The sequence below is a fragment of the Galleria mellonella genome, unplaced genomic scaffold, assembly GCF_026898425.1.
Source record: "Galleria mellonella isolate WM207_F2 unplaced genomic scaffold, CSIRO_AGI_GalMel_v1 utg133, whole genome shotgun sequence".
Taxonomy (NCBI): Eukaryota; Metazoa; Arthropoda; class Insecta; order Lepidoptera; family Pyralidae; genus Galleria; species Galleria mellonella.
The window spans coordinates 2,836,211-2,859,326 of NW_026441990.1; the positions used below are offsets into that span (position 1 = coordinate 2,836,211).

Below are 23,116 nucleotides of genomic sequence, written 5' to 3' on the forward strand. Positions count from 1 at the left end.
ATGTCTTCATTCAATTATCGATGATTAAAACGGTATTTAGAGGATTATTATATATGTATATCTGAAATACATCCTTTAAGTAAATTAAACTCGATTAAATTAACTTAGACGACTCTGTTTCCCTCTGTGTGAGTTCTTTAACTTTGCATGCGAGGCCTCGCCTCTAAACATATCAGAAGGGTTTTTTCATATTGAAATAAGACTTCCCTAAGATAGAAGATGATTTTAATGTTTATTCCACTTTGTATTAAAGAATAAATAAAACCGAAAAGCCGAAAACATGACAATGGGTAATTATTAGGCGAGGGGGGGGGGGAAGGAATTGTTAGTAATGCGGACTACCAGTCCCATTGCTAGTAATTTTTTTATACGACATACGGCACCGGCGGTGAAGGATGATAGGTGAGAATGAAGCAGGCTAGTTAGCCTCGTGACGAATTCAGCAAGAATTGTTCGTGATGGTTTCCAGGGGGAACCACGTGGAGGTCAACCTAATAGGGCATATTACTAGCAATGGGACTGTCAAACTCTATTGCTAACAATCCCTCCCCCCCCCCCAATATAATAAGGATGGAAATAGAGTATATATTCGTGTATTGATACATATCTATCGTCACTTCACTTGAATATAAGCCTCCCATTTTAACATTTCCTACATGTTTCGCCTACATAAGTGATACTGCTTCATTAAATATTAAAATATACTTTAACCGTAATCTTTTATATAACGTTGGTATTTTTCGTCTTTGAAATAATTCAGTTCGATATACCTAATTGATTAATCAAACTTATTGATGATTTCAAACGATATTGTCATTATCATTATCAACGTTATCATCATTCATCTTCACTCCTTAAAAACTTTCTTCGAAACTATTTTGGCTATAATGGTGTTACCACAAAATTTAAAACACTGACGATCTCAACAATGTTCAATCATCATTCACTCCTTTTTATATCCAGAACGAAAGAGGTGACTATAGGAACGAATTATAATATACAAGCGCATCAAGAAGAAACGGCAACCTATGAGATATGCCATGGACATAATAGTGTATTCTGTAATTTCCGTTGTTCATGTCTACAGGTGACAGTTACCATTTTCCATGAGGTGGGCCGTCAATTGCCACTCGCCATTCTATTCGTAAGTATTATAAAAAAGAAGGAAAACTCGAAGTAAATTCTTATATCAAACTGCCTGACCCTCATGGTAATAGTAAGCAATTTCTCCTCAAGAATGAGTCTCCATATATCTCTATTAGAGTGGATCGCCATAACAAATAACCCAACAGAAATGCGGTTTTGGTTTAGTAAAGGCACTTAGTGAGCCGACATGGGCCAGCCAACGATTGAGAGTAGAACAATTCGTTTTCGGTTGATCTCATTTATGATCTGTATTGATACACAAGCATGTTGGTTGAACACTGATTTATTCATTGAAATAATAAATGGAACATATTGTTGCCACCCAGTACTTATTATTAGTGGCCAGTACGTGAACATAAAATACTATATGGTCCATATCGCTCCTATGTTCACTCAGGATGATATATGCATACATATATAAAAAAGTATTTAGGGTTTCCAATTAGTTTAAAAAAAGACTGTCTTTATTCCGTGAATATTTTATACGATTTAGTTGCTATTTCTGTGCCTCTAGTGAGAAAAGGTTCAATTCAAAATGGCCACTTTTCAGGAGAGCCAAAAAACTATTTTAAATAAAGAAAATAAATTTTGCTGCTTTTATTATTTGCTAATTGAACAAGTAAATGATTGCATTTATAGTAATTTTTTCTCCTCTTTCTTATGAAATTGTCGGTTTTTGTGTAAAACCTATAGTTTTAAAAATAATTCTATTATACCTAATCACACTTAACAAAAATATTAAAATTATCATGTGAAAATAGTTTTAAGTTGAATTAAAACTATTTTATTGATGTATTGAAGAAAAATAATATTGTGTATTTTACGCTATAAAAAAAGAATTGCTATTAAATGGTGTAAAAGGGTTCAAATCGAACTGATTCATTTTACACAAAAATAAATTCATATTTAAAGGGTGGTTCTAAGTATCTTGTCATTTTTGGCACTATTTTTGTAAAATATTGTAGTTTTATTTCTAATTATGACTTTTTTACCACAAATATTTTGTTAATTGTAGCCTTTTACATGTTTACTATCTCTATTGTTTTTAAAGATATCGTTACGATTCTTATACCATTCGAAAGAGAAAAATTTGCTTATTTAAAGTAGCCTAAAAAAGAAAAAGGCTATAACTTGAGTTATACCCTTTCTCACTAGAGGCACAGATTTATGAACTAACTTTTTTATTATTATTTTTTTTTTTTTTGTAAATGATAGATTTATTGTCTACTCGATGCAGGAATCGAGCCCACAACCATCAGTTAAACCACTATACCTACTGGTGGTCATCTTAACAATAAGAATTGGCTATAAGAACTATTAGGTTGATACATTTTCCCTCTAATATACAAATAGGGCAACAAAATGCAATAAAAGTTGGCTGATTTTATGATTTGCCCGATGTATTATATTATTCCCGGGGTATTATATTAGATATAGTACACCGGGAAGAGGTCGTTAGGTTGTTAGTAATTGAGTTTAACGGCTCCATTAATAGCAATATACTCTCTTGGGTTGACTAACACATAGTCCTCCCTGAAAACCATCATGGATCCTGACTTCATCCTCAGCTAACAACCCTGACTGGCGCCTCACCAGCATATACAAACAGCGCAAGCGGGGTTACCATTCCATTTTCATTCTACTAAAAAAAAAACATAACATCGCGTAGCAATGTATGTATTTTGCTTAGTCGCCACTTATATTTATTATTATTTATTTGTCTATAGGCATCGGTAACCACTTTCCATTAGGTGGCCCGTCAACTTGTTTGCCATTCTAAGGTGCATAAAAAATCCTGCAAAATAAAAAGCATATTTACCCCTATCTATATTCTGTCGCCGCAGTCGTATAGTCACGACATAGAATGAACTACTTCCTTTCCCGTGGGTGTCGTAAGAGGCGACTAAGGGAACTTAATGGTCGAGGATTGGGCAGCAGTATCCCACTTAAAACATCAAAGCCTAACTGTGGTTGCCAACCCACCTTGACAACTACTGGCAAAATCCCCCTTATGGGGGAGGCCTATGTTCAGCAGTGGACTGTTAATGGCTGATATGACGATGATGACGATAACCTATCTATATCTTTCTATGGCTAAGTTCGATATAAAAAAAAAGATATATGCACGCTCAGTGATTGTGCGCAAAGGATACGCGGTATTATCTTAGCGCACCCTTATGAGACCCTTACCTTTACCAGAGCGAGAAACTGTACAAAAGTCGATTGCTTGGGTACCTCTGTCCCAGTCGTGTTTCTACCGTGAAGCAGTTGTGCTTGCATGGCTGTGTTTCGGTTTGAAGGGTGGGATATGGCGTGAATTTACTGGGTACAGAAGAATAATACCTGAGTCCTCAGGAATGACAACGCATGGGAGGTATCATGGGCGAAACAGTATACTCTGTTATGTCCATAGTACTGCTCATGTCTATAGGCGACGGTTACCACTTTCCATCAGGTGGGCCGTCAGCTTGTTTGCCATTCTAAGTTGTATAAAAAAAAAAGAAAAACTTTTGACTGGTTAAGAGTGTTTGACTTCAACATATACATACACGCTCAGCGACTATACGCAAGGGACCCGCGATATTGTCTCGGCGTACCCTCATGATCTTTCGGTCCCTTTAAAATATTCAAGCGCTGTACCACTCGGGACGGATTTGGAAATAATTTTTTATGCATGCGCAAATATATACACTCTGTTTAAATTTTGAAATGAAGATTTTTATTTTATATAATTAGGAATCTTTTATGTGTAATTAAAACTGTCTATGGTTAGATCGCATGGAATACTGGTCGAGGTTTTTCAAAGAGACTACAGCATGTGTTTCAAAAAAGGGGTAAAGTAGTTTCTTCTTGCAGGCGTTCATAGGCCACGGTAACCGTTTACCATCAGGTGGGCCATATACTTATTTGCTACCTTAGCGGTATAAAAAAAAACTTAGAATGCTGAAAATGCGTGGTGAAATTATATGTTTTATGCGACTTCAAAAAGATGGGGAGTGTCAATACATTTTTTTTTTATTTTTAATTATTATAATATATTCTCAAATTCTGAACTACTTTTGTTAATTCTATTGCAATTCTATGATTTATTCTTTTGATAATAATATAATAAATATTTATTTATTTATTTAAATAACTTTTATTGATAAATGAAAATACGGTACCGGCGGGCTTAATGCTAATAGCAATTTCTTCCAGTCAACCTTTGGGATAAACAGTGAATCATGAGCAGTAAATGCGGTACTTCATTATTAGAATAGGTAATAATAATAAAACGTATACTTAATAAATATAACATAAAAAATAGTAACTATATAGGATAATTACTATAGTATACATGTATAATGGAAAGAAGTATATTGGGAACAAGAAAAATACACAAAATTAAAAATGAAAAAAAAAGCAAAAAAAAACTAAATTAACAGATACAGTCACACATGCTCTAAATATAAAATAGCTCACATTTTGCTGACAATAGATGGTAAAAGAAATATTGAGGTAAAAGAAATATTGGTAGACCAATAAGATGGTGGGCTGATGATAGAATACAGGAAAAGATTGGTTTATGATGGGCAAAAGCAGAGAGTTGTAGAGAAAGATGGAGGAAGCCTTCGCCCAAAGAGGGGCCCATATCCAGCAATAAAACCAAAAATTGCACCAATAATTAGTCATAAAGAAAAATTATAAATAGATTAGATACTAACAATACTATAAATATATTAGGAATATGGACATAAATAAAAAGGCTTTATTATTATTACATGCATAGAGGAAAAAATAAATCTATATTTAATATTATAAAGAGGTAAAGTTAGTGAGTTTGAATGTTCGGGGTAATCTCCGGTGCTACTGTTCCGATATTGAAAATAAACATATTATATCGACTAAATAATACTAATAAACAAATAAACATATTATATGGACTAAATAATATTTATACAAACAGTGTTTAAAATTATTTTTGTTGTAAGACCATTATTGTTTACCGCCTACAATAATTATGCAGTGTGTTCGCATCAAATCTGGCAGTGACAGCCATCTCACTTTACCGATTGTCTACAAACCGACAACCCATTTAATTAAAACTTATCAATCTATACTATAACATAAATATATACAAAATATATACATAATATTTAATAAAATGCGCTGCATATATAAATGCTATCTGTATATAGGGCATACTCATATTTAAGAAATTAATATCAGAGACTTTATTTAATAAGTGTAATAGAAGCCAAAATATTATTTCTAATCATATCATATTAAACGTTAATTATCTACTACTAAACATAGGCCTCCTCCAACTGGGGGGATTTGCCAGTAGTTGCCATGTTTAACAGGTGAGTTGACAACCGCAGTTAGTCTTAGGTGATGTTTAAAGAGGGACGCTGCTGGCCGTCCCTCGAGCATTTAATTCTCTTAGTCGCTAACGAAACCCACAGTAAAGGAAGTCTATGCTGGGGTCTCAGTACGACATATTTTTTAGTTTTCTTGTTAATCTGTATATTTGTGTTTCGGTATCACACAGAAATTTTTATACCAAATTGGGTGCGATTTTCACAATTCTTCCTTCCTTCCTAAAGATGTAATTTAAAATCTGATTTATGTTTCACCCTAATACGCCATCTGAAATATTGGTTCAAAATCCACACTTACGAAGTTGCGGGCAAAAGCCAGTATCGAATATAATTATAATGAGCTGTCAAATTAAGTTGAAATCGTTCCAAATTTAAATTTCAGGAATCTCGGTGACATCTTGACATGCTGTTGAAATAATGGAATTAGTTTCAATCAAATCCCAATTGGTATCTGAACTGTGGATCTTTTAATCTTCTCTTTTAGCGATTTTTAGGATTCAGTTCTAAAAAAGCGTAAGGAAATCTCTATGGCAGATCTTTGCTTCAATGGCAATCGGTCGTTCATTTTACGGCCATTTTTACCAGTGTCATGTAAGAGGCTCGTACTGGAGATAAAAATCTTATACTACTTCATAATCTAAGCTAAAAATAAATTTTGACAGATCTAACAATAGTAATCTAAAACTATTCCTAATTTAAAATCGATAACAGTAGTACCATAGTTGCGGAGATACAGCATTGTGATAGATGAATGGATTGATGGAGGGAACTTTTTTACCATAGGTGTTCTTTATATCTTACTACGGAACCCTAATAAATTACAAACGATTCAACACTACTCAGACTAATGAGTATAGATGAATTATTCCCAGTGTCACTGAGGCAGTCAAAGAGCTTAATATTTCTTACTTAATATTATTATGACTAATTTAATACTAATTTATGGCCTAAGCATGACCTTTAAACCAAATAAATATAAAGATTTAGGTATGAATAATATCGACGGGCATGGACAATATCGGTGCAGCACTGATATCTATATATTGGGTTTTTTAACATTGATAACGGAAAACTGGTCTTTTTTGATGTCACACTACTAGCCACATATCTGTATTTAATTTCAACTGGGGTGAAATTTCATGTTATACAATGAATAACGAGTATTTAATATATCTATTATTATATATATATATGGATACCAATATATAATATATTAGATATATTATAGGTATTGGAAGTATAATATTCCTATATATTACCCATCCCTATTATCAATATTAATGAATACATAATGAGCTGTCAAATTAAGTTGAAAATGTCACGAAATTTAAGCTTTAACAATTTCGATGACATCCCGACAAGCTATAAGTACAACGAAGCAAGTTTTGATCAAATCAAACCATCTGAACTTGGTCGTGTTTGATTTACAATATCTCTGGTCTACCTAGAGTACGTAGGTAGTACGTAGATAAATTGAAAAGTAATTTAATATTAAGAAGCAATTAAGTTACATTGGATTTTAAAGGTCACCTCTATTTATTTGAAATTTATATTCGGTCTGACTCGAAGATGAATAGCTCATTTATTTTCTTATTTATTTTATTAAATATATGGATTTTTCTATATAAAATACATTTTAATCGAAACAAAATTAATATAAAACTACAATAAGAACAGTCTCTGCATTGCAAAAAGAATTATCAAAACCGTGAATCGAAAACCGTTTCCTTCTAGAATTTATTTTCAGGGTGTACGCTACGCCATCCGCATTATCGTCACTTATTATAATTTTTTTTTTTTTATTTACTCACCAACTTAATTTTTAATTTATTTTATTTTGAGAAAATAATTTTTTATATTTTTAATTTTTACTTTATTATGTAGGGTTTGCGCTATCATTATGGACTCGTTAAATATTGAATGATATTTAACGAGCCCAAAACATCAACTTCTCTAATTTCAGTCTAGATATTTCATATCATCATCATGATGTAAAAAGGGTTGAAGTTTGATAGGATCAATATATATTTAAAAACATCCAGCTAAAAGGAAAACGGATAACCAGAATTCTAAAATAAACCGACCTGAGTATATTTAGAAAAGTTCATTTCCTAAATTGATGAGAATCTCTGAGCTCTTTGACACAAAACGACATTACAGAGGTAGGTCCCCAACGACATGATGTACATTATTATATATTAGTTATACACTGCGGCTTTAACCACGTCTATTATAGTAAAATAAAATATTTTTTATTTATCTAGGTTAATTCAAAAACATTTAGACGTTTATACATGATTAAGTAACAAGCACCCAAACACTTTTATAAAGGTTTAATGATTTTTTCGCATTTATTTACCTAGGGTGGGTAAATTAGCTATCCTATATAAATCTTGCTAATGCCATAATCATCTAAAAGAAAAATATTTTATTAATTTATTTATATAATAACGATGTCTCCGCGTCTCTTAAAAACGTATTTTAAGAAAGAGCATTAGAAATTATTAAAAACTAGATCTCTCGAACTCGAAAAGTCATATGTAGCAAACTGAGAAAGCTATATCCACGAATGTGTTTTTTTTATACCACTGAGGTGGCCCACCTGATAGTAAGCGGTTACCATAGCCTATGAACGCCTACAATACCAAAGAAATCACGCGAACCGACACGACCCTGAAGAAACCTCTTTACCTCCTTTTTGAAGAACCCCATGCTGTAGTCTCTTTGAAAAAAACCTTGACACACTTGGCTTTATAGATTTTTTTTGCAACTTAGAATGGCAAACAAGCTTAAGGCCTGCCTGATGAAAAGTGGTAACCGTCGCCTATAGACATGAGCAGTACCATGAACATAACAGAGTATACTTTTTCGCCCATGATACCCCCTATGACGTACGGGTATAAGATGGTTCATTTCTGACTGGTTTTGCCATATCAAGGCATTATCAAAGGTACATTTTACTAACTGCCAACAGTCTCCAGCATATATAAAATAAATAATAACGAGTGTGTTCACACAAAAAAAAAATTAATGTAAAAATTGTGAAACTGACCTGGTAATTCCAGAAAGTTCGAGGTTCTTCTTTGTCGACCGCGCATTGTATTTTGAAAGTTTAACGGCCCGATATCTTCCACTGAATCACAATTTGACATCGTGGACTCCCTCGAACCTCTTCTACTGGCTAAATATGCCAAGCCACCCTTCATTGAGCCCCGTCTCATTGGGGAACACGGTCTACTGACACTTGTAGACCTGGTCTGCGGGGTATCATCCGTCATATCAGTAAGATCTGACGTAGATTTCCTACAAATCCTTGAGGATGTGGTCGTTGCCTCATCATCAGCGTCGTGGACTACTGCGGAAGGGGTTCCGGGCATCGCATCCGTCGAGTCGTCAGTATGGCTCGACACAATACTTGGAGAAGTCACGAGTCTCGGCGAATTCACTGTGGAAGTAGAACCGTATAATTTTCTGGTACGATTTGGTGATACGTAGCCAGGGTTTGTATGAATGTGCACGGGTGGTGGCTTTGGGGACCTGGATTTTTCGCGGCGGCTATGCTTCAGTGATGTGGTGTAATGCAGGCCATGGGATCGATCAAAATTGCTGGGACTGGAGCGTCCCGATTGATTTTGTGGAAAATTGAAATGTCTTGGACTAATAGGACTTCTATGGCCATGAGCGATTGGAGACTTTGGTGGTTGGTTGTGTTTGTCATAGCTACAGCCAGACTGGGGAGTGTAGTAACCAGATGAGGAGGTGCTTGATGTGATGGAGGGACTTTTTTGAGGGAAAACGAAATGTCGAGGACTTTTAGGAGTGTGGGGCTTGGGGGACACGGGAGGATATCCACCGGGACTGTTCACTGCCATTATGAGATGATTCACTTCACTATAGCTTGTCACTCATTTCCTTGTACCTGAAAAGAAAAAAGCAAATGTTTTCATCAAACCGATACACAGATTTATTTGCTAAAACATTGATTTTAACTGGTCAGATCATATTCTGATATTATGACATGAAAATTTATTAATAACTAGGTATAAATTAATATATTTATGTTTATCAATATTATATAAATTGTTCGTTAGAAGTTAACATCAATGAAATTAAGAGAAATATTCTAAAGCACTAACTTTATAAAAATTTTGTCATAACTAGCTTGAGACCTGCCAACAAAAACACTTTGAATCCCCTGTTGTTTTTAATAGAAAAAAAATACAAGAACTGTCATATTTGTATACAAATAGTATGACAATTTATCATATAGTTTACCACTGAAGTCGTTTCGCAACGGAAGAAGTTATTATTTATTAAAGAATTTCAAATATGCAGTATCTATTTGATCCAATTCGTGAAGTCACAGGATTAATTATAGCGTAGCAATGATATGGAGCATTCCACAGCGCGCTATATGGATCTGGCTTATATTTCTACACGAATGGTTACGACATTGTAGCCGATTGCTCCCGGGTCGTCCCGCTCTAAGGTATAAGCGAACGATAGCTAGTTTCCATTTACTATGCTAACTGTAGACACAACTTAGCACATAGCACATTTCTGCAACTAATATAATGTGCCCGTGTACCAAATTTCATTAAAATTCGTTCAATAGTTTTTGCATGAAAGAGTAACAAATATCCGAGAATGAAAGAAGGATGGATGGATCCATCCATCCTTCAAACTTTCACATTTATAATATTAATAATTATTTCTACTAAATTTTCTTCATTTTTAACTCTTATATGTATCGTCATATTGGCAAATAAAAACTGATTATTTATCACTAGTATTACTAAGTAACTTTTAATATTAACTACATTAAAATTTGTAAACTGAATTTTTTAATGCAATCGATTGGAGCATATCAAAATAAATTCGAATTGATGTCAAATGAACGTTTCTCTTGTTTGTCATTAACGTAATTCATGTTAAAATTCCCATTTTGTGAATTTTGTTATTATCTGAAATACATATTCAGGAGGTAAATAAAGAAAAACTCAATAATTATGCATAATACATGCATTTTTTAGTAGATTATACGTGTACAATAACTGATATAATATGCGATAGTGAAGCATGTGTATGGGGACACTATATACTTTTTTATTCAATATTATTATTTATTTTACTTGTATATGAGAGAAAATGGATTGTAAGGTTAAATTAAAAACTATACAAAACTACTATAATATATTTGAAAGAACCAGATAAATAGTTCATAATGATTCGTATTGATGCTTATCTTTACTGACTACTTTGATTTATATAAGTATTGTATTTTTGCAGTTAGCATTCCTATATATTTACCGCCCGAGTACCCTCAATAGCTGTTTTTTATGAAGATTAAATTTATTTAACTCTGACTACTTTGGTGTTATAGTAATTTAACATATCGCCTGGAGGGGAAGGGTTTATTTATACAGAGGACTAGTAGCTCCATTGATAGCAATATAACCTGTTAGGTTGACCTCTACGCGGTTCTTCCTGGAAACCATCGGGTATAATTCTTGTTAAATTCATCATGATGTGCCAACTGACCTGCTTTTATCTTCACCTATTATTCCTCAATGGTGCCCTGCCAGCGTATACCGATAGCGCTGGTGAGATTACCATTCTACTAGCATCCTTTAAAAAAAACATACCGCCTTGTTTTCAAATGGTCGCGGATTCGATTCTCAAGCAATACCAATATTTGTATTCAATTTGGGTGTTATAATCTATTTATATCTATAAAAAAAAGAATTTAAATATTTCTGACAGCTCTTTAGTACATACGGTAAAAATTAACTGTTTAGTTTAGGACTGTATGAAACTAATATTCACAAAAAAATAGGTACGTATTTATTAAATTAAGTATCTAATTAATATGTTTAAAAATTTTCATATTTTCTTCTGTTAGTTAATTATCCACCTTAATAATTACCAAGTCATTATATAAAGCATTCAATATTTATTGATAATCATAACTTTTTATTTAACTTTAATAAGTCAGGCTCGCGCTCACGAATTGATCCCGAAACTGGTCGAACTTTCACGATCTAATTACACGTAACTTAAACCGGTAGTTATTACATTAAAATATTTAATAAATAAAAAATATTTAATCCAAGAAACTTTTCACGTAACGTATTTTAATTAAATAGGTTTAATTTTAACACCGCTCAAGCTTATTACATGCACCTCACGTAACCGGAGTGGCGAGGGATCGACCGGATCTAATTTGTCTTTTGAGCGCGTCCCCGCGACGTCCTAGCGCGTCGAGAAATCAACATCAAAGTAATCGCCATCTATTCACGGCTGACGTCACGTGAAGGTCTCAGAATGACGCGACTTTTGTAAGCCAATAGCCGTGTGATAGCGCTGAAAGGTTATAAATGATTTCACGTCATAATCATATTATTGCGAGCCTTAAGGTTTGAGGTTTGAGGTTTAACTCGTTATTTCTTTTATTGTTAAGTACACATAAATATTATAGGAAATTAATAGAAAAATTGTTGGAAAGATAATTTTAAAAATATTGATTTTGCTCCACAAAAAATATTACAAACATAACAGTTACTGTTGAACAAGTAATTTTGGCTACACTATTTAACACTGTTACTTTTCACTTACCATCAGGTGAGCCGCATGCTTGCATGCTTGCGTGAGCATGCGGCTCACCAGGTGGTAAGTGACTACCGCCGCCCATGATCACCCACTACCCTCTACATTTACTTTACAATTTATTGTTATATATAATTTGTATGTTCCAATTTTACTGTAAAATGAAATGATGGACCTCTTGGTTTTATAGATTCTACCGCCTTTCTTTGGACCACTCTTGTTAATAAAACTTAGCGGAGTTCTCACATTCCAAATAAACTACATAATTCTGTGGCGTATGCAGTACGCAGAGTCAAACAGTATACTAATATTAAGACTGCCTGATTAAATTATTTTAATTACTTCCATAGTATACTATCCTATGGAATATTATAATTGGGTAAAGCAATCGACATTCAAAGCATATTTATATTATAAATACATGTTATTCAAGCGATTTATTCTATAGGAAGTCGTGCATCACTAAGAGAAAATTTAAATAATCAAATATTTCGAACGTAGCTTTGCAATACATGTACGCAAACATTTTGTCAGGAATTTTCAACTGTTTCTTAAAAACGGCGATCTACACAATCATAACACTAGATACAGGGGGGAAAGGGATTATTAGTAATGGAGTTTGACAGCCCCATTGCTAGCAATATGCCTTATTAGGTCGACCTCCACGTGGTTCCCCCTGGAAACCATCGTGAACAATTCCTGTTGAATTCGTCACGACGGGCTAACTGACCTACTTCATCCTCACCTATCATCCTTCAATGGTGCCCCGCCGGTGTATACCGATAGCGCGGGTGGGGTTACCATTCCATTATCATCCATTAAATAAAACACTAGATACAAATTCAAAGTTGCTGCTCTTTGCTCTTTTTATGGGAATGGGCTTTAAATATTATAATAAGATACCGAAGGACATTTTGAATTTACTTTTTAATAAAATTAAAACTGTTATTAAAAAACACTTATTGAACAAAGCCTATTACACACTAAATGATTAATTGAATGACTAGTATGTATGGTAAACCTAAACTTCTAAAGCCTAACGACGGCTGCTAAACCGCCTGCCAAGCGTGCCAACTACTGGCAAAATCCCTAAAAGGGAGGCTTATGTTCAGCACTGGAGAGTTAAAGGGTGATGAAATATGATGATGATGATGAATGTGCATAGTATTAGTCGATCATGCACGGACTTTTAACGACCATGTAATTTTAGACAAAATGCATAATGTTAACAGATATTTAAAAGAGTAACTGTTGTGTGTCTTGCGTATACTTTTCAGCAGATAACTACATTCCGTATCCTGCATTCATAAAAAAAATTACGATTTAAAAATGCTTGGAAACATGTCTTTTTTTTATACAACTTAGAATGACAAATAATTTGACGGCCCACCTGATGGAAAGTGGTAACCGTCGCCTATAGACATGAGCAGTACCATGGACATAACAGAGTATACTGTTTCGCCCATGATACCCCCCATGCGTTGCCATTCCTGAGGACTCAGGTGTTATTCCTCTGAACCTAAATAAAGGTGATTTAAAATTGAATTTAATGTATATTACACGACATTTCCACTAATTTGCAATACCAATTCTAAAGATTTTTCTACAGAGCTCCTACCGAGTTTGAAAGTTTGAACAATCCCAAACCTAAACACGTGATTAAAGTCGTTATCCTAATATTGTTAATAAATGTGAAAGTGAGTTTGTTTATTACCTTTCAGCGCCTTAACTTACTACTATGTAATTAGATTTAGAAGTACTAACATATATGGCACGGAGAAGGTTAGACGCTACTTGTTATCCCAGTAAATAAACATATCTCGGTTACGTGGGCGAAGTCGCGGGTAAAAGCTAGTAAATAGTAATAATAATTGTTTACTAATTGAATAATAATTCAAGAAATTCCTTCTGTAATCAATACAGTACAACTCCGCATGTTTGGTCCTATACTAATTTAAAAATAATTAAATAGGCTTATTTTGTCAAACAATATCTAAAATCATTTCTATTTATATCCGGAGTCCTTTTACCTTTTCCCCGCCTCCGCTTCAGAGATTTTCAATGATTACTCTAAAATCCCATCGACCTTTATTCTGTATATTCAACGTAGAGCCATTAAGACTATAAATGGGACACGAATTACATACGCCAAACAAGTAAATGTAAATCATTCATGGACAAATGACAATAACCGTTTTCCCTGGCAACAAGTTAACGTCTGAAATTTTAATCAGTTTAGGTTACCGATCCAAAAATGACTGTGTCTACGAATCTAACAGGACGTCAATTTAGAGTATCGAACGTAAAATGACAGAGCTTATGACTTTCAAAGTAGTAGGCAATTTTTTTATTCATAGCTTGAATAACTATTGTATGGATAAGAAAGCCATATTTTAATCAAATATTTATATTTAATTTTTACTTTGTATTTTATGCATCATCATTTTTTTGTTTTCATTCCTTTTGTTTGTTCGTATTTTTTTTTTGTAGTTCCTATTTTTGTTGCTTTGTGTACAGCGCCTTCTATCTATATTGTTGCTACTTTTTTTTTTTAATGACTGACAATGAAGTGGTAACCCCAGCCGCGCTATCGATATACACCGGCGAGGCACCAGTGAAGGATGATAGGTGAGAATCAAGCAGGTCAGTTAGCCCATCGTGACGAATTCAACAAGAATTGTTCACGATGGTTTCCAGGGGGAACCACGTGGACGACCTAATAGGGCAAATTGCTAACAATGGGCCTGTCAAACTCCATTGCTAACAATCCCTTTCCCCCCTATTGTTGTTACTTGTGGAAACCTATTAGTGGCTTATTTTGTGATCCTAAATTATATCTATTTGCTCTAATGTAGCTCTGGTTTTCCTGTGAATAAATAAATAAATAAAAATACGTCATTCTAAAGTCATTTTAGCATACTGATCCTATGTTGTAAGCACCTATGTTCTTAAAAAGACGTCATACTTTAATAATTTTGATATGTAATAGAACTATTTTATATACTTTACAGTGCTAATAAAAGAAACAAAATCACGCACCGGAGAGGAAGATGGATGACTATAATCTTTTCCCGAAATCTCAGCAAAAATTATGGGTGATCGATCACTCTTCAACTGCTAATCTTTCATCTAGACCCTCATCCTTTAAACGACAGAGAAAATTGGACTTAACTCAATTAGCAATTGAGTTCATCTTTGAAACGAGTTTGTAATCGAATTGTAACAATTTAATTTTAATCATGTCCGATGCCTTGACAAAATGTTACGGCCAACATTAGGCAAGTACTTCGGAGACCCAATTGTGTTAATTAAGATAATGCGCTTCAATAGAGTATTGATAGAACAATTTTACGACAATATTACTTAAATATATTAAGTATTTTGTATATTTGACACTTTTATTATCACTACATAATATAAAACAAAGTCGATTCTCGTCCGTCTGTCCCTACGTTTTTACATTTTAAAAAGTGGCCCATTAAGGCTGTAAAATAAAGCGACGGAAGCTAACAAGTTGTTAAACTAATCGTCGCATATATTGTTTAAGTGCAATAAAGAATATATATATATATAAGCTTAAAAATGTAGTAACTTCTCCCGTTTTCCCAACAATTCCCTTCACTGCTCTGCTCCTATTGATCGTAACGTGATGAAAAGTATACTATAACCTGCCCAGGAGTATGAAGAATAATTGTACCAAGTTTCGTTAAAATCCGTCGAGTAATTTTTGTTTCTATAACGAACATACAGACAGACAGATAAAATTTTTACTGATTGCATTTTTGGCATCAGTATCGATCACTAATCACCCCCTGATAGTTATTTTAGAAATATATTTCATGTACAGAATTGACCTCTCTACAGATTTATTATAAGTATAGATATATAACATGCATATTTTTATTAAAAAAAAATATCCACCTTATTTATTTTTCAACAAAAACATTAATTAAAACACGTGGATATTTAAACATTTGACAGACAGTTCAATTAGAGTTTTATCTTCTAAAAACGTTAGAGGAAAACGTACCTATAAAGTCTCATGATCTGATAATATAAAAGTTTTGTCATTCCTCTTGCCTGTGAGTCAGGCATATCCTGCAGTTTGACAGTTTCCTGGAAATACTACCCCACTCGTCCCTTCCCCATAAATTGAAGGTACATCGTTTCAACGCCTCAATCGCGTATACATATAGATAAAGTATACAATATGTTGCCGCATGAACGATGATAAATTATTATTACCCATAAGGGTTTTCAGGGTGAATTTACACTACAATATCATATAAGTGGATCTAATAATTTGACATTATTACTGTCATTTATTATTTGCATTATGTTGATTTTTTTATACAACTTAGAATGGCAAACAAGCTGACGATCCACCTGATGGAAAGTGGTAACCGTCGCCTATAGACATGAGCAGTACCATGGACATAACAGAGTATACTGTTTCGCCCATGATACCCCCCATGCGTTGCCATTCCTGAGGACTCAGTTGTTATTCCTCTATACCCTGTGAATTCACGCCATATCGCCATATAATATTCGCGATTTAAACCGAAACACACCCATGCAAACACAACTGCTTCACGGTAGAAATACGTATGGGACAGAGGTACCCAAGCAATCGACTTTTGTACAAAGTCTCCCTCTGGTAATCTTAAATAACAATTGATAAACGATCTATGCACATATCTACATAAAATATATTTAAATCTTTATTTAATATCCTTACTAATATTATAAACGTGAAGGAAAGTCTGTTTGTTTGTTAACTCTTGTCGTCATAATGGCTTATTGAATCACTATGGAATATGGTATACACATAGACACGATTAGAAGAAAAACTTAGGCTACCTTTTTATCGCGATCAATGAACATAGTTTGGTGATTCGTACAAAGTCGCGGGTAAAGTAAGCGGGTAAAGCGGTAAGTCGCTAGTAGTTTAAAATTAGTGTATCCCAGTCATGCGAACGAAGTCGCGTGCAATAACAACTTTATTAAATAGCAAAACGAGTTTTTACGCATAGCTTCCAAACTAACGACTGGACAGGACTGGACTAAGAAGTAGTTTATGTTCTTATTAATACCCAGATTTCATGGCATTCAATGGCAACGCATGGGGGGTATCATGGGCGAAACAGTATACTCTGTTATGTCCATGGTACTGCTCATGTCTATAGGCGACGGTTACCTTTTTCCATCAGGTGGGCCGTCAGCTTGTTTGCCATTCTAAGTCATATACAAAAAAAATCCTATATACCAAATTTCATGACAAATTAAGACTAAGGCAAGATTTTAAGACGTCAAGATGTAACAAATAAACTCACTTTCTTATTTATAATACTTATTATAATAAAGATAAGGTTGTTTTTTCTGTCATGTGTATTTGGTTCACTAAACTGTTACTAAATTGGTACAATTATAGTTAAAAACAAACATACGGCCCGTCTGATGGTAAATGAGTATATTGTAGCCTATGGACGCTTGTAACACCAGGCAAGTCACGCGCGCATTGCTAACCCTTAAAAATGTCTTTAAAACCTTAATGTCTTTTTTAAGAACCATGCTGCAGTTTCTAAGGAAAGTCTCGGCAGGAAGATAATTTAAGATATATATATTTATATCGGGAATTTAATGAGTTTACTATGTTTGTCGTTTTCTACAATTATTTCGATTTCATCCAGTAGTTTTCTTCAAAGGGAGTAAGGTGCTTTGGGTCGCAGCGTCTCGCCTCGCACTGCGGGCTACAACTCACAGAGCCCGCTGTATAAGTACTGCTGAGTAAGTTCATTAAATTCCCCTTATACATATATATGGACATCATTAAAAATGTACATAAGTCTTAAAAATAAAATTACACTTTCCTGTTGACTCCCTTGCGCACAATTCCGCGTTTCTAAGTTTAAATATTTTACATTCTGTCTCATTAATGGCTATATATATTTCGTTTTATAATAAGAGTTATATTCTCATTAATTAATAAATTAAAGTAAATCAGTTTGCCAGTATTTGCTATGAATTAAATTTTAATACGAACTACGTATGAAAGTTGACAACAATTTGACTCTATTACGCTTGAGTTAGAGTTAAAATTTTAAAAGCAAAGTAACAGCAGTAGCTCCATACATATCTTAAAAATTATGCTTTTATTAAGCACGGATTTTACCAAAAATGTTCAACAAAGCTAAGAGAAGGTCATATACGCAAACATAATGTATTAGGGATCCATATAGATGCCTCACACGTATAGCTTAAGAAGGTTTGACGAGTTATTTTCGACTGAAAGGGTTCCTAGTTCGATTCTATTTGCATTGAAATGTCATATAAATGATCAGCCCCTTTTATCTTTTTTTTATCTAGAAAAATTCAGGTATAGTAAAATAAAGCCGTAAGAATAAATATTATTATTATAGTAGAATATATAAAATATTTACTTTTTGCATGTTTTAGTAAACAAACTAGGCAAGTCTTTTTTAATGGTAATTCTGTAAATGATAATAAAACGTATTTAAAATTAAAGTACGTAAATGGTTACTTAACAAAAACTCCGTAGACGATTTTTTTAAAAAGAATAGATAAATATCTAATATAATAAAATGTGACATTCGCATACTATTCTGTAAATGGCTAAATAGGCTCGAGACTTTATATAATATAAGATTACCGATACCTACTCTATTCACTACAAATAAATTTATTATTATTATTAAAATTATTAGACAATGGAGCAAATTTTGAGTTCCCATTTCTCTAAACCTATCTCCTTTAACCTTATATTTTAATTTGGTAATTAAGCGAAATTACTCTTTTATCGATTATAATAAACAATAACTAAAATTTATTTTCACTTCATTCTATTAATAAATAAATTTATAGTAATCATTAGAATAAAAACTTCTGTATGATATCGAACTACAATTTTATATTCAGAAATTTATCGTTTAGAGAAATGATGCCTGAATTTCAACCCCACTAGATACAATTAACCTTTCAGCCGACTTCAAAATGAACGGCTGGTAAGGCCAAATAATACTGAAAATTCGACCGATTTCGATCGAAAACTGATTTGGAAAATCCATAACATATAAAAGAAATGCAAACCGAATTAAGAACCTTCTTCTTTTAAAATCGGTTGAAAATGTAGGTACACAAATAAATAAATGAATAATCCCACCATAAGACAATCTCTTAAAAACTTATTTCTTTTAGAAGTCACTTAAAAATTTATGAACGCCGTGTGATTCTGCAACAGAAGGCGGTGTGATTCAGGCACGTTGGCAATAGAATTTAAGATTTTGTTCCTCAAGAAAATTTATTTCATTCGTGACCAAATTAATATCGGACGTGAGTGAATTCCTTCGATTACAAAAAGAATCATCCAACTAAATCAGTTAAAAGTTGGAGAAGATGGCGCGTAACAAACACAATGTTTAAGTAGTCTACAAAGAATGGATAAAAGAAGAATTGAAAGATACATACACAGATATATCGAGTAAAAATGGTGGTACGATTCACTCTAGACAGATGTAAGTTGACCAAAAAGCTGATGTTATGAAAAAGGCCAAGATAAAAGTAAAAGTGGATAATATATAATAAAGGCAATATATAGCAATATCTACATATATATTGTAGTAATAATATCTGTACATATATTGGTCCAATAACAGATATATTAACTATCGATTATCCAATATATAATATCGAAAAAAGAACCCTCTTGTAATAAATATAGATATCCGACTGGTACGGGCGATATCGCAATGGATGGCGATCAATGTCCAGAAGAACTCAATATGTAGATACCGGATGTTACCAATCTCTAATTCTTACCACGCTTCTGACCCACATATCATCAGTTGAGTAGTGACCAAGATACTCGCAACATAGTTGAAATATCGGCACGCTCAATATACAGATATCGGATACTACCCATCTCTAGTTAAAATCACTTGTAATCGGTGAATAAATTGATAAATGCGGAAGAGATGAAAAAGGCCTGTCATGACATTACTTTACCGTCTACACCGACAAGACAGGCGTGTAAATTTATCTTGTATGACATTTTAAATATTTAACATAGTATTTTCTATTTATTATTTTTATTCTAATTAAAATGAATATTGTTATTATAAAATGTGATTTTTTTATACAACTTAGAATGGCATACAAGCTGACGATCCACCTGATGGAAAATGTTAACCATTGCCTATAGACATGAGCAGTACCATGGATATAACAGAGTATACTGTTTCGCACATGATACTCCCCATGTATTATTATTCCTGAGGACTCAGGTGTTATTCCTCTATACTTTGTAAATTCACTGCCATATCCCACCCTTCAAACCGAAACACAGTCATGCAAACACAACTGTAGAAATACGAATGGGGTCGAGATGCCCAAGCAAACGACTTATGTACAAAATCTCCTTCTGGTATTTAATTTATCTAAAATGTATTTAATTTACCTAAATAAGGCTTTACATTTTTCATGGCATTAAAGCAATGTAGTTCTGCATGTAATGCATATGTAATTCTGTAATATTAATTAAGAACTATTTCAACTATTAGTATTTATGCAACTGAAATTATTTTTATTATACATATATCTATATGGATAGGATACATTTTTTGAAAATTTAATCAAATAAAAGATCCCCTTTTTGCCTGATTACAGTAAAATCAAAAGGAAGTATCATTTTTTTTTTTGTAATCTCTATGTATTTATTTTCATATCACAGACTCTTCTACTACATATTAACTATAATCCATCGAAATACCTAAACTACTTCACCAATTTCGATGAACTTCCGAATATGGTGATCTTCGTGGTGCAATGATGGACACGTAGCTTTCCATAAATTAGGTCCTGGGTTAAATACCTGTTGAGGTCGATTTAGAAAACATTTTTTTTTGTTTATTGGCTCGGATCTGGGAGTTTTCTTTTTATGGGTGAAAATGGTATGGTAACCCCGCCTGCGCTAACGGTATACACTTGCGGAGCATCAGTGAAGGGTGATAGATGAGAATGAAAACAGGCCAGTTAGCCCATCATGACAAATTCATCAGGAATTCACCATGATAGTTTCCAGGGAGAACCGCGAGGAGGTCGACTTGGTTGGGTATATTGCTAGCAATGGGATTCTCAGTCTCCATTACTAACATTCCCTTTCCGGATCTGGGAGTTGTGCTCGTAGATATTTGGTAACTGGTTCCTGTGCTCTATATATTCGGTGCTTGGTTCCTCATAAAATATCGTAGCTTGAGGATTAGGTTACTGATGTGATTGTGTGGTATTCATTAACGATATGGTCCGAGTGATATAAGCTTCATTTTATATTTGTTCCGAGTCTAATTAAAAGTTTTGGAATTTTATACTCATATAAATATAAATTGTTTTTTTTTTCTCCACCCTAAAGCTCTTATTTCGGCCATTATACGTATGATATTATATACACATTAATTATATTATTTTTTTCCGTAATTGGATTTTTTAACTTTTTCTTGTTAAGCCAGTTAAAATTTGGTACATAACACTCCACCAAAAGTGAAAAATTGGAAAAGTACCAAATTTCATTGATATTGATCAGGCCAAAAAGATAATCCGGGAAGGTGTCAGTCAACCGTTACAAACTTTAATTACGCAGGTGGCTTGTTGACTATACGAAGCAGGAACATTATTAATCTATATTAATATAGTAATGGAGAATTTACTTATAATATTTTATTATCATTTTAGTCATTAACTGTCCTATGCTGAACATAAGCCTTCCCCAAAAGAGGAGTTTTGCCAGTAGTTGCAACGCTTAGTAGGAGGGTTTTTTTTTTAATGGATGAAAATGGAATGGTAACCCCGCCCGCGCCATCGGTATACGCTACCAGTGAGAGGTGGTAGATGAGGGTGAAAGTAGGTCAGTTAGCCCATCGTGAAGAATTCCGTAAGAATTAACCACGATGGTTTCCAGGGGGAACCGCGTGGAGGGCGACCTGATAGGGTTTTTTTTATACAACTTAGAATGGCAAACAAGCTGACGGCCCTCCTGATGGAAAGTGATAATCGTCACCTATAGACATGAGCAGTACCATGGACATAAAAGAGTATACTGTTTCGCTCATGATACCCCCCATGCATTGCCATTCCTGAGGACTCAGGTGTTGTTCCTCTGTACCCATTAAATTCACGCTACCAATGGAACTGTTAGATCTCATTACTAACAATCCCTTTCCCCCCTGGTAGGAGGGTTGGCAACCGCAGTCAGGCTTTAGAGATGTTTTAAGAGGGACGCTGCTGCTGACCCCTGACCCTCACTTAGTCGCCTCTTATGACACCCACGAGAAAGGAAGGAGTAACCTATTCTATACCGGGACCACACGGTATACGTATCGATCTATTACTGATAATATACCAAAGATCGTGAATTGAAAGTAATTTGACGTGGACAACTTTATGTAAACAAAAAATCCAAAATTTAATTTGTATGTACATAAGTATATAATATATTTTACATCAACTACATTATAAAATATATTTGTAATTAATTTTACATTTTTGCATTTTTTACACATATTTGCATTATTTTCGGAACGCGATATCAAGAAAGGAATTTTATAATTTCATGAGACTCGCTTAAATTCACACATACGTACATACACACACATATTCATATAAAAACATCATATTCCGTCTCTATTACTACTATATTAAAAGCCGGCAACACACAAGCAACTCCTTTCGTGTTGCAAGTGTTCATGGGCGATGGTAGCCGTTTTCCATCAGGTGGATACATACCTGATGAAAAGTGGCTACCGGCTTGTTTGTCTCCCTAATAATAAAAAAAAATATGCACAGGTAATTTTGATTTTCCCTTTACATATTTCATGTGTTTTTTAGTTCGAATGTATCGAAAAAGGTAATGGCAATAGTGATAAATTTTCTATCGACCTTAAATGAACTTGCTACTTAAGTACAGTCAGCAACAAAATTTTATATACACACAA

General features: G+C 33.7%; 1 protein-coding gene across 2 annotated transcripts in view; it reads right to left on the bottom strand.

The window, feature by feature from the left end:
* The window catches only part of LOC113511243 (uncharacterized), a 128,622-nt gene that overhangs the window by 52,323 nt on the left and 53,183 nt on the right, over positions 1-23,116 (bottom strand). Inside the window, exons 1-2 of one of the 2 annotated variants that reach the window (XM_052903221.1) lie at positions 9,677-9,913; positions 8,560-9,426 (exon numbers count right to left, since the gene is read on the bottom strand). In XM_052903221.1, coding sequence (XP_052759181.1) covers positions 8,560-9,379 — 820 coding nt within the window. In that variant the 5' untranslated portion in view covers positions 9,380-9,426; positions 9,677-9,913. Of the gene's footprint in view, positions 1-8,559; positions 9,427-9,676; positions 9,914-23,116 lie in introns of those variants that run through there. The other variant, XM_052903220.1, reaches the window with a different exon arrangement.